The 17,452-nt window shown below is 42.4% G+C and overlaps 1 protein-coding gene across 1 annotated transcript; it reads left to right on the forward strand.

Annotated features, from left to right (window-relative positions):
• Nucleotides 1–850: 850 nt before the first annotated feature.
• Nucleotides 851–16,623, forward strand: ABRAXAS2 (abraxas 2, BRISC complex subunit). Its single transcript, XM_058841378.1, has 9 exons — nucleotides 851–971; nucleotides 2,157–2,247; nucleotides 5,107–5,143; nucleotides 7,057–7,123; nucleotides 7,542–7,732; nucleotides 8,323–8,442; nucleotides 9,116–9,200; nucleotides 11,030–11,144; nucleotides 14,395–16,623. Exons 1-9 carry the CDS (start codon nucleotides 900–902, stop codon nucleotides 14,862–14,864), a joined length of 1,248 nt encoding a protein of 415 aa, XP_058697361.1. The 5' UTR covers nucleotides 851–899; the 3' UTR covers nucleotides 14,865–16,623.
• The last annotated feature ends 829 nt before the right edge of the window (nucleotides 16,624–17,452 follow it).

Raw genomic sequence — 17,452 nt, forward strand, 5'->3', positions numbered from 1 at the left:
GTGTGTGAACCACGGCATTTCTTCCCAATATCCCATCCATCCCTGCCCTCTGGCAGTGGGAGCATCTCCCCCTTGTCCTGTCCCTCCATCCCCTGTCCCCAGTCCCTCTCCAGCTCTCCTGGAGCCCCTTCAGGCCCTGAAAGAGGCTCTGAGGTGTCCCTGAAGCTTCTCCAGGTGAGCTCCCCCAGCTCTCCCAGCCTGTCCCAGAGCAGAGGGGCTCCATCTTATCACCCGTGTGGCCTCTTCTGGACAGGCTTTGGCACATCAGTATTTCTCACCATGAGACACATTGAGGGGCTGGAGCGTGTCCAGGGAAGGGAACGGAGCTGGGAAGGGGCTGGAGAATTCCTGAGGGAGCTGGGAAAGGGCTCAGCCTGGAGCAAAGGAGGCTCAGGGGGAATTTCTGGCTCTGCACAAGTCCCTGCCAGGAGGGGACAGCCGGGGGGATTTGGGATCTGCTCGCAGGGAACAGGGACAGGAGGAGAGGGAACGGCCTCAGGCTGGGCCAGGGGAGGCTCAGGGTGGGTCTCAGGAGGAATGTCTTCATAGAAGAGGTTGTTGAAGGTTGGAAAGGGCTGCCTTTCCAATCAAATGTTTCCACTCCAAGGGTTTGGAGTCCCCATCCCTGGAGGTGTCCCAGGAACCCCTGGATGTGTCACTCAGTGCTCTGGGCTGGGTGACAAGGTGGTGATGAGTCACAGGTTGGGCTCGATGGACTCAGGGGTCTGTTCCGAACTCGATGGTCCAACGCCTCGCTCCCACAGTTTCCCACCCTTCCCATGCGGGTACCCCACTGCCCCCCGGGACTACACTCCCCATGAGGCCCCGCGGCGCCGCCGGAAGCGGGCGTGCGTCCGGCGCGCGTGCGCCGTGGCGGCGGCGGCGGCGGTGTGTCCGTCATGGCGGCGTCCATCTCCGGCTACACCTTCAGCTCGGTGTGCTACTGCAGCGCCAACAGCAGCGCCGACCACGTACGTGCCCCCCGCCGCCACCCCGAGCCCGCGGGGCTCCCTCACGCTGCACCCCGGCCGGCGGTTGCGCTGCGGAGCTTCCAGGCCGCGCCGCCGCCGGTGGGGCTCGGCCGCGGGTCACAGCGGGCGGGGGCGGCCCCAGACGGACACAGCGGGGTGGGATGTGGAGTGTCCGGGCGGGATGTGGGGCGTCCGGCCGGCTCTTCGCGGGATGTGGGGTGTCCGGCGTGTGGGGAGCCCCGGATGCTCCGCGGGGTACCCGAGATATGGGGTGCCCGGTTTGCTCCTTCCCGGCTGGGATGTGGGGTGTCCCGGCTGCTCCCGGCGATGTGGGGTACCCGAGGCGCTTCTCCCGGTGTGTGAGGTCCCCAGGATGCTCTCCCCGGGGTGTGGGATGCTGTCCTCAGGATGTGGGGTACCAGGGGTGCTCCCCGTGCGTGTCGGGGCTATTCCCCGGGCTGTGGGGTGCTCCCCGCGGGGTGGGGCTCCCGCAGGACGCGGGTTGTAGGAGGAAAACGCTCCTGTAAAAGCTCCATGAGCGGCTTTCCAGCAGCTGCGACTGACCACGGGCGCAGTGCAGAGCCGGGGTGTTCCCGAATCCTTCGGTTTTGTTGGCACATTTTTAGCCTGAGCTTGCTCTTTTCCTCTGCACCTTGTGCCAAAACCTCCTGGTTCCAGCTCAGTCTCCTTCTTCATTTTGGGTAGGGATGGAGAATAAATTAATTTACCGTAAAATTGCCTTACTTCTAAATTGCCGTCTGGCTTTTGCAGTCCCTGGTGTTGTTCAGGGTCCAGCCCAGTCTCCACACTAAAATTTGTGTAAATCCCCACAGGTTTAAACTCCTCTTCCCTTGGCTTTGCTGGAGCAGAGCAGCATCCTGCTCAGGCCTCCTTCTTTTCCTGCTGGGGCTGGGGCAGAGCCCTCCCTTTTGTGCTGTGTTTGCCTTGTGTGTTGTGTGTAGAATGTTCCTTTTGAACAACCCATCCCTGCTGTTGTAAAAGGACGCTGGCGGAGCAGAAAATCAGCTTTGGTAAAACCTCAGGAAAGTTTGTATCCACTGCAGCTCAGATGTGTCTTTTAAACTTCATCTTTGTTTCAGTTTGAAGCTAAGAAAGTTACAGTAAACAACTGCATATAGTGGGTTGGTTTTTTTTTCTATTTTTAATCTTCTTTTAAAATTGCAGGAAGGATTTCTACTGGGAGAGGTGAGACAAGAAGAGACTTTTAGCATTAGTGATTCACAGATCAGCAACACTGAATTTCTACAAGTGATAGGTAAGTGATGTAACTTTGAATTGTTCTGAAATAGGCACTGCTGAGGTTTCAGGTTTTCAGGAAGTTTCATTAAGAATTGCTTCTCATGTGAGACCATCACAGGGTGTGTCAGACTTTCAGGATCACATTTTCCACAGTCTGTGTGTTTGTGGTTGAGATGTGAGGGAAGGAGACAAACCTTTGCAAGTTACAGGGGGTTTATGCACCTCCTTTTATGGAGGAAATATTATTTATTGAAGATATTTGTCTGTATTCCATGATGGAAAAATTACTGTGGGGAATTTCCTGCTTGATACAGTTGCCTAAATACAGCATGTGCTCAAAATAAAATTAATTCATTGCTTGATTAACTGATACTGAAAGGGGCAGATTTTCAGTAGCAGGTTTGGATGGATGGCTGGGAGTTGGTGACATCATAAACTGTCACAGCAGGACTGGACAAGGAATATTTGTCAGACAATTTGTTGATAAACACAAGTTCTGTACAGCTGATGTGTTGTGAAAACTGAACAAAGATCAAAGATCTTGTTCTTAAGTGTTGGTTAAAGGAGATTTTTTTAGACTTGAGTGAGAAGGTGTTGAATGTTTGGTTTATAGAAAATAGGAAAGCCCTGAAAGAAACTTTTATTTCTGGATATATAACCAGTTGTTAAAATATATTTAAACCTCCTTAAATACCTAGCTTTGTGAATGTGATCCCAGATAACAAAGCAGGGTGTGCATAAAGCTCAGTGAAAACACAAACAGCTCTGGATTGACTCTCAGATGTTATTCTGACACAAAACAGGTGATCTGTGAACATGTGCAGTGGTACCACGTTACATCCCAAGAGATTTCCCACCTTGCAGTGGTGATGGTTTTGTGCTCTGGACTCCAGAAGGTTGAGTAGTTTCCTGTTCTGGTTATTCCTAAGAGAACAGAGGTGGTAAATTGACTATGAAGTGTCAATAACAAGATAAATTACAGAAGATAAAGGCATAGCATTTTTTGTGTTTGCATATAATCACTGTCAGAGAGTTGCTGATGGCTCTCTGTGTTCAGACAAACTGACAGAGCCAGTCATTTTTAGGTTTTTAAATTAGACCTTGCTCTTCAGTGGTCACTGATCTTGATTATTGTTGGCAGTGATGTCACCACCTGCAGCCTTGGCCTGGTTTCCTAAACCAAGTGTTTGTGGTGTTAAAAATTGCTCCCTTTTTAAATCATCCCTTTGTCACATTGTTGGTTAGAGTGACTTTATGAAAATGGAAATTACCCACTCTTAAAGACCTTCTGGCTATTTTTTTTATTTGCCATTTTTACTTCAATATTTATTCATCAAAATTAACTCTTGGACTCCCAGTTCAGTGGTGTGTAAATATATAAGTGTCTGTATATAGTATGTGTACTATATATATACATATATGTAAATAAGTCAATGTGTAAACCTTAAATTTAAAATGTTGGCTGCTTCATGGGGTCTGAGCAGGAGGTTTCTTGCTTCCTGTTTCTCAAAACTCAAGGTCTGTGTAGCAATATCATCACCCAAGAATCAAGAATGTTGTTGCAATGTATTTGCTGGAAGGAATTGCTGTAAGCAGGAATAATTGTACTTACAGGCTTTGTTAGCAGATTGTTTCCACAGGTTCCTGCATGATGGTGTGAAAATATTAGAGTTGATATAATTTTATATCAAATAAAGGGAGTCAGTAACTCTACCAGCAGCATCCTGAGGAGTTGTTGCCAGTGGGAATGTGCAGTTTCTCAGGCAGTGTGCCTGGAATGGATGCTCAGGGCCTTGTTTTGATAGACACCAAATGTGCTGGGATGTGGATGTGTGCTGGCTGCTGTTCTTGGGAGCTGTGTTCCATCCTCTGGTGCCTCTGCTGAGATGGCAGCCACAGGAGCAGCAGGTGGTGAATCACTGCAGGGAGGCAGAGCTGGAACAAAGTTACTGCTCAACTCCAGTGGAAATATTTGTGCTGTGTGGTCTCACAATCCCAGGATGGTTTGGGTTGAAAAGGACCCTGAACCCCATCTTGTCCCACCTCCTGCCATGGGCAGGAACACATTCCACTAGGCCAGGTTGCTCCAAGCCCCTGAAAAAATAAGGATGCTTGGCGTTGGAAAGATTATGTAAGATTGGATATTTACTCTTTTCTCACTCTCCTCCAAGATTACTTATGTGTTACAACCTTTGCTGATGAAATAAGCATCTTAGCTTTTATCACAACCTTTCCAATGAAAAAACACTGCCCTAACTTTTTAATATTTCATATAACAGAATCATAAAGTGCAGCTAAATATTTTGAAATTGCTTTTAACCCCTTTTCTCATTAGATATTCTGTTTGTCTTGCCTCTTTAAACACTACAATGTATAATATTTCAGTGATTCTCTTCCCCATCTTTTTTTTTTATTCCTTGCTGCTGTAACAAACAATGTATTTCATGCAAGTAATTTGTTGTGGAAACGTTTAGGAAAAAAAACCCCAAAAATCAGAAATGCCGTTGTAAGGAGTTTGTAACTATCAAAACTGTGTATTTGAGGCTCAGATAAATCTCTGTGTATCTGAGCAAGTGTATGCCTTCCTTGCTAAAATTTTTGTTAAAATATTATTTGTTAAATATTTGTTAAAAATATTTGTTAAAATATTTTTTTTTATGTAAAAGGGCAAATTATAAAGTGAAAGCAGTTTTCTGGGTATGGTGCTGTGTCATCAAGTGTTGAGACATTAAGGGCAGTGTGTAGTCTGACACAAATACTTCTTGCTCAGTAGCTCTGATGTGGAAAGTTCATGCAAGATATGCCACTGTAATTTCTCTTTGCCTGGATCATTGGACATATGTCATTTTTTTTGTTTGTTTGTTTGTTGTTGCAGAAATCCATAACCATGAGCCTTGTTCAAAACTCTTTAGGTAAGCTTCTTTTGTTGTCTTGCTGTGGTGGCTGCAGAATATAAAAATAGGGAGCTGCCTGCAATATATTAGCATTTCAAATGTCCCTGCCAGTGTTTGCTCATCTGATGGTTTTACAGAAACACACAGAAAGGGCACCAGCCATGACAATCAAAGTAGGAATTTACAGTTTTAGTATAGCTTGTAAGGGGTTTATTTCTCTATCTCTTTGGATTTCCATCTTGTGTAGCTGGTGGAGGTAGGGCAGCAGTCAGGTCAGCTTGCATCACTCTGATGATGAGGATGAATGTCAAAATCAATTTAAATTATCGTAGTCTTAGGCTGGCTCTGCCTGGGCCTTGTGGGTCACAGCATCCCCTGTGTCCCCTAACCCTGGTAACTTGCTGGGTTAACAAGTTGGTTTGTGCTTAGTGAACCAACCTGCACCAACTAATTACTCTAAAATTTTCAGCATGCTAGTTATTTGTGCCTTCTGATCTCCTGAACTCCAGGATTTAAATTAAATATGGGGCTAATATATTCTATTTAACAGCTTCCATCTATTTACATGTAGATTTTCTCTATAGCCTTCACTTGTTACACAGTGATGGCTTCTAAAGCACAGTCTAGAATTCCTTTTGAGAAGGAATTCCCAATTAATCTCCTCTTGTCTTGAGAGATTTCCAGCCAATTAAGAAGACACAGTAGCTTAGACATTATGATTGACACTGGTTGCATTAAAGAGAAAAGCTGCAGTCAGTCACTTGCTGGCTGTTAATTACAGAGAGGGTACTCTTAACCCAGTGATTTAAATGCTGCAGACTCCACACATGGAGATAATATCCCAGTGTCTGGTCAGCTCCTCCTGGATCCTGGGGATGCTTTGTGCAGCACATATCCACACGGGTCACGTTCTCTGCTTCCCCCAGGCAAGGAATTGGTTGTTAGTGCCAGAGCTGATGGAGGAAGGGGAGCAGGCAGGATCTCACTGCGTGCTGCTGCTCAGGAAAGCTGATGAATTCATTTTCTGCACAGCACCAGAAACTCTCACAGCTCATACACTTTTTATCAGGGCCAGAGTGTGCTCTTGGTTATTCCTATAAAGCACAGGCAGAGAAGGAGTTGGAATCCATTGCTGACCAGGATTATAAATTAATATTGCAAACATGAATTGAAAAAATTTTGCAGATATAGCATAGTGTCCCAAATTTAGCATTAGTTGTAGTCTGAGTTTTCCCAGCAACTTACACCTTGAAGCAAATGGTGTTTCCACCCTTATTTACCAGCCAAGCCCTGAGCTCAGGATTTGGTGGTTTTTTTACCCCATCCCCCCAAAAGTTGAAGTCATAAACTTGTAAACCAGAGCATTTACCCACACTGCTTGAGGAGTTAGTGTCAGCTCTTGAAAGAGACCAAGGAGGAATCTGTTTTCAAATGTTTTCCCTTTTATCATGTACTCTGATCTACCTGAATTTCTAAACATGTCTGCATAGGTAGATTTATAAATTCCTAAATCTGTCATGTCCACAAAATAACAACACGTCAGGGTTTTGGTTCAGCTGTGGAAGCAGAAGAATATGGAAAGACCATGATACTTTGAATTATTGCTGACTCTTTTGTACTCACAGCCATGTGAGTACAATGGCAGGATTGGAGCTCAAAAAATTGATTTGGGATTGCATCTAAAATGGCCCTGCTTTCATTTCTTCTGGGCTGGTAGGCTTCTAATTATCAAAGCAGGGTTTTACAGAACACTGGTCAAAATAAAATTGCACAGTGCATTTCTGTTGGCAAAAGTAAGGCTCTGTAAATTGCTTTGTTTTGTCTAGAATGCCATCTACTTGTAGAACACTCAAAGTATAAATTATTTGCTTTATGTGTAATATGTGTGTATAAACTGTGTACCTAACTTTGTCTCTTCCTTCTTGTTCAAGCTTTTATGACTATGCAGGCAAAGTTAATGAGGAGAGTTTGGACAGGATTCTCAAAGACCGAAGAAAAGTAAGTTTTCTATCTTTTCCTCTTGTTGTAGGCATTAGAAAGAGTGGATTTGGAAAACAAATGGAAAAAAAAAAAAAGGTAGTTAACTAGAATAAATACTTCCTTTCACAAATCTGATGGTTTGTTTTGTTCCAGGGCTTATCCTGTACAGAAGTTGATGGATTTGTGGTGCTTAGATTAAACTGAGGGCAATGTCTAGTTTCCCTGAAGAAATTCAAAGGATTTAAGTGTAGGTCTCCAAAAGTGTAAGGCTGTATTGAGCATCTCAAACTCAAATCTCAAGGAATTCAGTTTGTTTTGTTGTCCTAAAGCTTTTGGGTAATGGTGATAGCACAATATCAGCCCCTTTACTCCCAGGAGGTAAATCTGTGTCTCTGAGATAACACTGTGGGTTTTTCCTGATGTACTTTGATTACAGAACGTTATTGGATGGTACAGATTTAGGAGAAACACTCAGCAGCAGATGTCATACAGAGAGCACATCATCCATAAACAGCTGACACACATCCTTGGAGTGCCTGATCTCGTCTTCCTTCTCTTCAGCTTCATTTCCACTGCAAATAACTCAACACATGCTTTAGAATATGTGCTTTTTAGACCAAACCGAAGGTAAGCAAACTCTGGCAACAAACCAGTCCTCATTCTTTGTTCTGCTTTTTACTGCTATTCTTTAAACTATTTAGGAGTTTGTACAATTGCACTTAAAGAAGGCTTTGTGTTTGTCTAGTGATGTCTTGGGGTGCTTATTAATGATGACAAGTTTTATTCCTTTGTTTTTGTTTTTTTTGGTGCAAATAATTTATAAATTATACTTAGGGTAAGCAAAAATTCTTTTCAATCTCTAAATCATCAGACAGAAAAAGGTCTGTTTTAGACATCAGATGTCACTACCATGTTTCTTACATTGGATCTGAATGTATCTCTGGTAGTTTGCACGTTATTTAGTTTGCACAAACTAAATAAACCTTTAGTTAAAACAAAGGTTCTTGGAGGTGTAGAGGTAGCTCTTTAGTAAGGGTTTTTGATCCTGCATTTGTTTTGAACACAACTTGTAATATTGAGCTACTTTTATAACAAACCTAGTGCAGAAGCTTTAAAATTAGATGAGTTCTGATCATCAGAGGGATGGGATAATATCAAGTATTTGTAAAGAATCTTTTTCAAATTAATTAAGAAATCTTTCTGGACTTTCTCTGCAGGTATAATCAAAGGGTGTCACTTACTATTCCTAATCTAGGCAACACTAGTCAACAGGAATACAAAGTTTCTTCAGTGCCAAATACTTCTCAGAATTATGCCAAAGTTATTAAGGAACACGGGTAAGGACTTTTCCTTTTTAAATAAAGTAGTCATCAAGCTCTACACTCTGTACCTCACAGAGAAAACTACAAATGTGCGTGTTGAGCAGCGAAAAACCAGTTCTGGAGGAGAGTGGTCAGTTCCCAGTGTGCTTTTTTCGTGGTTAGAAAGAAGAACCAAGGGAACTCAATACACTCTTCAGAAAAACAGAGTTGATGTGGCCAGACCATGCTGGGGCCCTTCTGGCTGGAAGCTTCTGACGTGATTTCCACCCAGCACCCACCTCCCCAAGGAATTCTGTGTGCACTTGAACTCTGCCTCAGAAGAATTGAATTCTTGATGTTTTTCTTAAGTATTTTCAATTAAATGCCATAAATTCAAAGTAGCTTTTCTGTCTGTTAACAATGAAATTATACAAGCTTAAAGATTTTGGCTCAAGTTTAATCTCATTCAAATGAGACCTTATTGTTCCAGAAAGAATTTTGGTATTGAATATGCTGTTGCCCAAATTTTTGTTTGTGACAGTATGGTACATTTTTAGCAATATACTATTGCTAAAATAGCATATTTAGCAGTAAGATATATTTTAAAAATGCAGTGATAGACTGCTTAACAGGAATTCAAATACAACATGAGCTAGAAACCTGTGTTGTCTTTTCTCACTAATGATTTCTGCTTTGTTTTCGTTTTTAGTACTGATTTTTTTGACAAAGATGGAGTGATGAAGGACATCAGGGCTATCTATCAGGTTTATAATGCACTTCAGGAAAAAGTACAGGTAACATCCTTTACTCTGTGTCAGTCTGTATGTATGTGGCATCTTTAATTCATCCTTTGGTTAAAGCAGGAGTGGAGGAGATGGAGATTTTTAGAGCTCATAAACAATTGTTGTGAACTATAGGAAAATGTCTGACTTAAAATGTATCAGTTTCTATTTAATGTGAGCATTTGCAGTGAAAGTGATTGGTACAAATAACACCAATTTTTTCTCTTTTGCAAGTAAATGATTTAATACTTAGTGAATTATGGGAGGTGTTAGTCATTTTTAAGGGTTTGCAGTGAAGAGAAACCCTGCTGAAGGCTGTAGGGATTTGCAGAGGTTTAAAAATGACTCCTGGCTCTGGGTATGGAGCATGAGCAGAGCACCATCTGTTAGTTAAAACTTGTGAACATTTTGTGTGGAGCATGAGTGAATCCTGCTCCAAATGTGCCAAAGCATCTGAAAATGCCTGGAGTGTCAGCTCTGCTCATTGTGAGCTTGTCAGTTCACAGCTTGTCCTGTGTGAAGAGCAGTGGAGCTGTGCTGCCCCGGGAGCTCACACATCTGCTAATTGTGCTGGAGTCACAGCTTGTTCCCAGGCTTTCCCTTTACATCTGCCCTGGGGGGATTCATGGCTCTGATCCAGCTCAGCTCTGCTGGCTGGCTTCTGGAGCAGGGAACGAGGAGTAATCCCTCCAACCATCCCCTGCACCTGCCTGCACAGGAGGAGCTGCTCTTTCTCACTGGGAAGTTGCACCTTCCAACCTCCTTTGGAAGGTGGGTAAGGCAGACACTTTCAGGGCAGCTTCAGGGAATAGGAAAATTTCTCTTCAGAGATGTATCCATTAGCTAATTGTTGTGTAATGCTGTTCTTGCCAGGAGCATGGCTATCCTCTGTGCTCCTGCTGTTGTTTCAATTACTGTCTGGAAAAATGGAAATGGGTTTCTGTAGCCTGGAGAAAAGGAGGCTGAGGAGAGACATTGTTGCTCTCTTCTCCCGGGTAACAAGTGACAAGAGGAGAGGGAACCACCTGAAGTTGCACCAGGGGAGGTTTAGGTGTAGCCCTGGAAACTGAAGACTTCTGATAATGTTTTCATCGTTTTAGTTACTCTCCCATGAAAGTAACATAAGCATAAGTTGTTTATCACATTCCTTCTAAGAAACGTTTTTTGATGGACGTTTCTCATGAGCAGTCTGCTTGGGAAGGTGGGAACTTGATTATCCAATCCCTGTTCATTGTTGAGAATCTATAAATACTGGAGTCAGAGAATAAAGGGATGGGTTTTTCTTCTGACACTGAGAGGTGTTCATGTGAATCATTTCATGTCCTCTAGCGACAGTTTAGTTTGGAGATTTGGAACAGTTTTTTCCCTGAGAGGGCTGTCAAACATTGGAATAAGCTGTTCAGGACAGTGGTGGAATCACCGTGCCTGGAAGTGATCATGACCAATACTTAATTTCACAGGATCACAGAATGCTTTGGGTGGGAAGGGACCTTAAAAGCTCATCTCATTCCACCCCCTGCCATGGCAGGGACGCCTTCCACTGTCCCAGGTTACTCTGAGCCTCATCCATCCTGAGCACTTCCAGGGATGAGACACTAACCAGCTTTGGATCTTATTACAAATCTTCTATCATGATGAGTTATTTGGGAAATGCTTTTCCTATAATGCAGCAACAGCCAGTAAAGAAAACAATCTTGAGGTTGAGTATTTCTGCTACAGTTAAATCCTGCTTTTAGTTTTGTGCTTCAATGGCTTATCTGGTTGTAGTGTTATTAATGGTGTCATGAAACTATTTCTTATATTTTTGCCCAGTCTTAGCATATCTTATGTTTTTCTCCCAGGCAGTATGTATAGATGTAGAAAAAAGTGAACGTGTTGTTGAATCTTTTCAAGCTGATGTAAACAAGTTAAAAAGGCAAATCGCACAAAAGAAGAATGAAAAAGAACAAGAAATAAGTAAGTTGGCTTTTAATTACCTTTTGTTTTTTCAGAAGCAGATGCTGTAAGGAGAAAAGGTTTTGTGGAATTAAAATAATAATTGTATTGCTGATAACTCATGGGAAAAAACATCCCATTGGGAATGGCAATATGATGGATTTATGTTGAATGACACCTGAGCTGTGAAAGTGTGTGTTGCAGGTATTTCTGCTGGAATCATCCAGTGTTAGCAAGCTTAAAATATAGGAGAGACAGCACTGTAAGGAAAGAATGAGCAAGTCAGTTCTGGAAATAACACAGGAAAAGATCAGTTGTAGGAAAAGAAAAGTGGGGGAAAAAAGCTAAAAACTGGAGAGATTCTTTTGGAAGGAGAGAAATGGGGTACTGTGCTCACAGGCCTGGAGCTATCCAAGGTTTTATAGTTGTTACTCCCACTCCCATTTGCTGACTTAGTGGTAAAGCTGTTTAGCACTGAAATACAACTTTTCAGTGTTGAGGTAAATCTTTGTGGGTGTTGTTCATCTTATTTTGCTGCTCCATGATTTCCTGAGTCAGTGAGCCTTGCTGTGTGAGCAGATTTGGCTGATTGCCACTGTCCCTTCTTCCAAAAAACTGAGTGTGGCCTCAGGAGACTTTGGTTAGCAGTAGTCAGTTTTGTGAAGCATTTGGTTCTTTCCAAAGAGGCATTGCTGATCTAATTAAATTTGTGAGTGCAAGGGAGGACTGAAAGTAGAGAGTAGGGGCAGAGGATAGGCAAATGGGAAGTAAGATAAAAACCTAAATAATTCGTAAGTAAATTACACATTTCAGCAAACACTGCCTCTTTTTAGCCATGTTTTGAAATGATAAGCAAATAATGAAATCTTGTCATTTTAGCTGTGAGGTGTTTTTTTATTATTTCTGTATCCTGTAACCTAAAGCAGTGTGTGACAAGTGATGGTTTAGGTGGGTGAACACCCTAAACTCAGCCTGCTGCTTCTGTAACTGGTATTTTAATTTTCTCCAGGCAGCAAGGTATTGTTATCACATGAACATTTTAGTGCAGTTTGATCTGTCAGCCCAAGTTCTTCTTTCTCTGAACCTCAAAGATAAGGTAATAGGGCTGGGATTAGCCCAGGACCATTTAAAAGGTGGAAGTAAATGAGTCACTGCTGTTTCCTGCTTGGCTGTAGATGAAGTAGGCAGGGAACTGCTACTATGGGGAAGCAGAGGTGGATATTTAATGTGACTGGAGCTGATCCCAGCACAGATGGGAAAAGCTGGAGGAGGAGGAGGAGGAGGAGGAGGAGGAAGAGCAGTCAGTGCTTAACTTAACCCTGGGTACTGCCAGGGAGATGCAAATGCTGGACTGAGAATTCATGCCAGAGCAGAGAATCATGTGAGAGGGCTGAAACAAGAAAACATGCAGCTTGGAGCTCTGCAGTATTTTTAGATGTGAGTAGTTAATTACTGGATCTGGCCTACTGTTCCCTCACTTGCTCAATACTGGGAGAATTTCCTGGGTTTTAGTGAGGAAAAGAGAGCGTTTGATTCCAGTTCCTGCAGGAGTGTTGTTTGAGAGCTTGGTGTTCTTACAAACTTTGGGTTAACAGGTTATGACTTAAACACTCCATTATAAAAGGCAGTTGAGAGTTTAGTTGCCAGATCACTGAAATAGTTCTGTGATAGCAGGATGTTCCAGGCTTTGGTGAGTGCTGTGCCAGGAAATCTCCCACTGCAGTTCTCCTGTTGTGGCCCAGAAATGGAGTGCTGTTATGTAGCCACTTGAGGGAATGTAATGTGCTTTTTTTTATTCCCAAGAGACATCTCAGTGGCTTGGTTAAAGGAACTCTCACCCTGCATTTGGGGTTTCTCCAGAAATACAGTGTTACAGTAAATAGAGCTGATCCCATTGTGTCCATCACCTTACACATTCCAGTGTCAATTCTCCGGGTTTCTTCATTAATAACCCCTTAGGAACCAGTCAAAAACTTCAGCCTCTCCCAGTGCTTAACAAAACTTCCTGCCAGGAAGTCTTTCCTTGTGTCTAATGTACAGTACTCAAATTTACCTTTATGCAGCAGCCCTTAGGTACATTTTAGAATAAAATGGTTTCTTCAGTCTTCCCTACTAATCCCAGTTATTCCAGCCTTTCCTCTTGTGTCATGATTATTAGATCTCTGACAAGTCCTTGTGTTTTGTAGCATTTCTCCCTATTTTTTAAACTGTGGTGTTCATAATTACATATATTCTGGTTGTACTTTTAACAACTACAGTGAAATTATACATACCTGTATCTCCACAGCTGAGCACACCTCATGCATACTGATATTTGTAGTTTACATAAATCAAGTTTCCTTTCTGCAGAAGGATGCAAGTGTTCCTCATTTTGCAGCTTTTGCAGTTCATTATTCCTGTGCACATCTTCCTCAAATTAATTTCCAGATCATCTCATTTAAGCTGACTTTCACGTTCCTGTTCTGAAACCCTGCTATACTCCCAACTATAACACCATCATTTAGATTTTCAATGTGAGTGCAGTTTTTAAAATAATAATTTGAGGGAAGAAGACTTGGTGATTTCTTCACAGGTGTTATGAGATTGTCCCCTAGCACAACTAGAGGCATTGAAAGTACAAAGTGATATTTTTAAGATACAGTATCACATATCAATTATCACAGATGAAATGTGAATAAGACACAGATGGAGAAGAACAGGCAGGTTGAGCCCTAAGGTGCTTTCTGATGTGAGAAGGAGCTGAAAAATACAGGTAAAAGATGAGGTAGAAACAGCAACAGGCCTTGGAAACATCCTGTAGCTGTGTTTTTTGGGAGCTTAAACTGGAGGAAATGATCTGTACAGGAAGACTGTGCACATGAAAGTGTAGCATTCTTGCACTTGGATAGTTTATTTGCTTTCTGACTCATTTTGGGTTTGAAATGGGATCACTGGGATAACTGAGCTGTGCTGATCCTGATGAGGTTCACGGCTGCACTGCTAAATTTAGAGAAGTTTGTCACACTCAAAGAGTAGGATGCAGCGTTAAGCAAGATTTGATGAGATGGTCAGGGGTAGTGTATTGATGACTCTCTAAGCCTAAAATCAGAAATATGAAAGATGAGTAGAGCAGACTGAGAGGACAGCACTGGAGTTGGAAAGCAGTGCCAGGGATGAGCATTTGATAACGAGCAGAAAGAAAGAAGAGAGGACAGGCGAGGTGGTCACAGCTCAGGTATGTGGAGCACATTGCCAAGAAAGCATTAAGTACCCCCTGTTCTTTGCTTTGTAGGAATGCAGCAGGCAATTTTAAGCAGGCAAATGCCAACAGATAACGTGGAACCCATGTTTGTTCCCCGAATGTCCTACACTGGCTTTGCTGTGGAAGGCTGCACACTCGAAGATTCCGACGTCTCCGATCCTCCCCCGCCGTACTCGGATTTCAACGCAACCACTCAAGACAGTTCTGGCAGCCCCGGGCTCCTGGAGAGCAGCAGCGTCTTCATGCCTCGGCCCCAGGCCGTCGGTTCTTCCAGTTATGTTTCCACAACTGCAGGATTGAAATATTCTGGCAATGGAGCATCCATGCCATCTTCCCAAAGAGCGCTCGCTGACAATGTTGACGAATCAGAAGACAGTGATTATGAGAATTTGCTTGAACCCACAGAGTCCTCTGACAGTGAATATTCACAGACAAGGGAGTCACGACCTTCAGCACATCCCGATGGTGATTCCAGGAACACTCAAACTTCTCAGATTTGATAGGGGGGAAAACAAAGAAAATCCACTTGACACTGTTTTTTCATAATTGTTACCGAGAGATTTTGGGGATTTAACCCGGAGGAAATGAACTACACAGGCTTACTGTGCACACAAAATGTAGAAGACTTGCACTAGATGGTTTATTCACCTTGTGATACATTTTGCAAGTTTTATAATGGAATCATTAGGATAATCAAGTTGTACTAATACTGAGGTTCATGGATGTACTGGTAAATTAGGCAAAATGAAATTTATAGAGATCTTGTAGCTTTTGTTGCCATATTTTCTTTAAGACAATAAATTGGGATGTAGTAACTAAGCACAGTTAGTCTACAGATAATGTTCTCAAATCAAAACTTACCTCTTGCACTATCATGCCTTGAATTTTAATTTTTGAAAGGGAATAAGAAATATATCATCCGCCTTCAGAATAGCTTTCTATGGTAAGCCAAATTGGCCTTTGCCAGCAAAGAAATTTTGATAATTCTGAGAAGCCTGATTGGAAAAGATGTGGTCAACCTCCTTCTGTGGGCCTGCCCTCATCTGAGGAGGGGTTTGGTTCGACCTTTTTTACAAACAGAATGTGTCTCACTTCAACTGATGGTTGCCTTTTTTTCTGTAAAGGGTTTTTGGGGGGTGGGATGCCTGGTAAATCATCCAGATGAATGTCATAAATAGAATTATTCTGGTTTCACTGGGTTTACAATGACTTTACGCCACACTAGCCTCATTTATTGTCTCATGTGTTCTTTTAGCATAAATATGAAGTGCACATACAGGAGCAAATGACCGACAGAAGTAGTAAATTCCATCATGATTGGACTTTGGAGTCTGCAAATTACAAACATCAGAGACTGCTACTTGCATTTTATTTGCATCTGAGTATTGAATTTACGCTTCTAGATGAGTTATTTTATGTGATAAATAGGGGGATAGGGTAGGAGAAGATTGTTTGGAGAGTCCCCTGGGTTTATTACCTCTTTTCCTCTGGGTGAATCATGTAAATGATTATTTTAATTTGAATTACAGCTCTCGTCAGAAAACTGCCGTTTGGGATAAATGAAGTGTGGTATATTTAGAGAATTTCATGTTTGGATGCACTTACTTTTATTTAAATACTGCTTGTATGCTAACGTTGCCCAAAATATGTGAAATTGTGCCACTAAGAAGTTTGTATTATTGGACTTTATCCCTGATGTGTAAATGAGAAAATACACATTTTAAGATGAGGTTATCTGCAGCATTTATCACTTGGAGGTATCAATAGCCACTTCTTCAGTTTACACCCAGAACAGCAAAGCAGTTGCTTAAAAATTTTAAATATCTCAAATTTACATACTGAAATTTTAGTCTTTTGGGTCATATCCATAGGCAAAAGTCTGTTCATTACCCTCTCCTTACCTGTACTAAATTAAGCAAAATAACTTTGGGAAAAAATGAGATGTTAAAATTGCCACTCTTCTACCGAGTGTTTCCACCTTCAGACATCTAGTGCTCTGGTTTTAACTATTTTACATTGTTCTCATTAGCCTTAACTGGACGGATTTTTGTCTTGGAGTGTTGCAATCCCTGGAACAGAGACCTTGCTGTGGAGTCACCACCTGTGAGCACCTGTGGCTCAGGTGTGAACGTGTCGATGCTGGAATCAGAATTGACAGGTTGGCAGCCACCGACTTCATTTCTATTCTGCACAGAAACCTGCAAAATGTACATCTCTGACAAAGCAGTTAAATGTGACAATAAAATCTTATTTAATCCTAAGACGGATTTTAATGCTTGTCAGGTTCCAAGCTGGTGGAGGAGCTCACTGGGAAGCAGAAGTGCAGCTCAGAAATGGTTTGTTCAGCCTGGTCTGCTTGGGGGACTGAGGGGATGTGGCAGAGGCAGCATTCCATGCCTGACACATGTGCTTATGTTTCTACAAGATCCTTGAATTCTGGGGTTATTTAACAAAAAGTTCTTCTTGGTTTTCCATGCACCACGTAGGTGGGACAGGTGTGGCATTGTGCCCTCCAGCCAGTGCCTACCTGCAGCTGTTTTCACTCACCATAAATGCTGACTCATAAGAACAAGGGTGTGGCTTTATTAATTGGTTTTTTTTTAATGTAGGTAATATTCTGACAAAATTATGCCTGCTTAGACTTTGCAGTTTTCATGACAGTCCTGTTAAAAGTAACAGTGGTGGGTTGTGATCCATCACAAAGCTACAGGGAGCACCTTTAATCCTAAATTGTGCAGTTTCACACCTGTGGAACATCAGGTTTCCCGTCCCTCTTGGTGATTCCCAGGAGCAGGACCTGTAGCTCTGTCCTCTAACAGGGAGGCAGCATTGAGGAAAAGCTACTGAAAATTGGCTTCTGTGTCCTTCAGTTCCAAATCCTGGAGTTTTCCTGGTACAACAAAATATTTTCTGGTTGATTGTGAGAAATCTGGAACTGCTGTTTCCTTTATTTTCAAATTTACTCCTATTCCCCCTCTGACTGTTGATAGTAAGAAGAACAGGGCTGCACCATATGGGAAGCCTCAATGAATTAGAACTGTCACATATGCTTACAAAAGGAAGCATCATCAAAATATTTCTGAAATTA

This window comes from Poecile atricapillus, chromosome 6 (genome assembly GCF_030490865.1).
Source record: "Poecile atricapillus isolate bPoeAtr1 chromosome 6, bPoeAtr1.hap1, whole genome shotgun sequence".
NCBI lineage: Eukaryota > Metazoa > Chordata > Aves > Passeriformes > Paridae > Poecile > Poecile atricapillus.

Bases quoted from the DNA above. Each gene is read 5' to 3' on its own strand.
- ABRAXAS2 (XM_058841378.1), top strand. From the start codon at position 900: ATGGCGGCGTCCATCTCCGGCTACACCTTCAGCTCGGTGTGCTACTGC. The intron at 972-2,156 runs GTACGTGCCCCC...TTAAAATTGCAG, and splicing joins CCAACAGCAGCGCCGACCAC to GAAGGATTTCTACTGGGAGA. The intron at 2,248-5,106 runs GTAAGTGATGTA...TTGTTGTTGCAG, and splicing joins TGAATTTCTACAAGTGATAG to AAATCCATAACCATGAGCCT.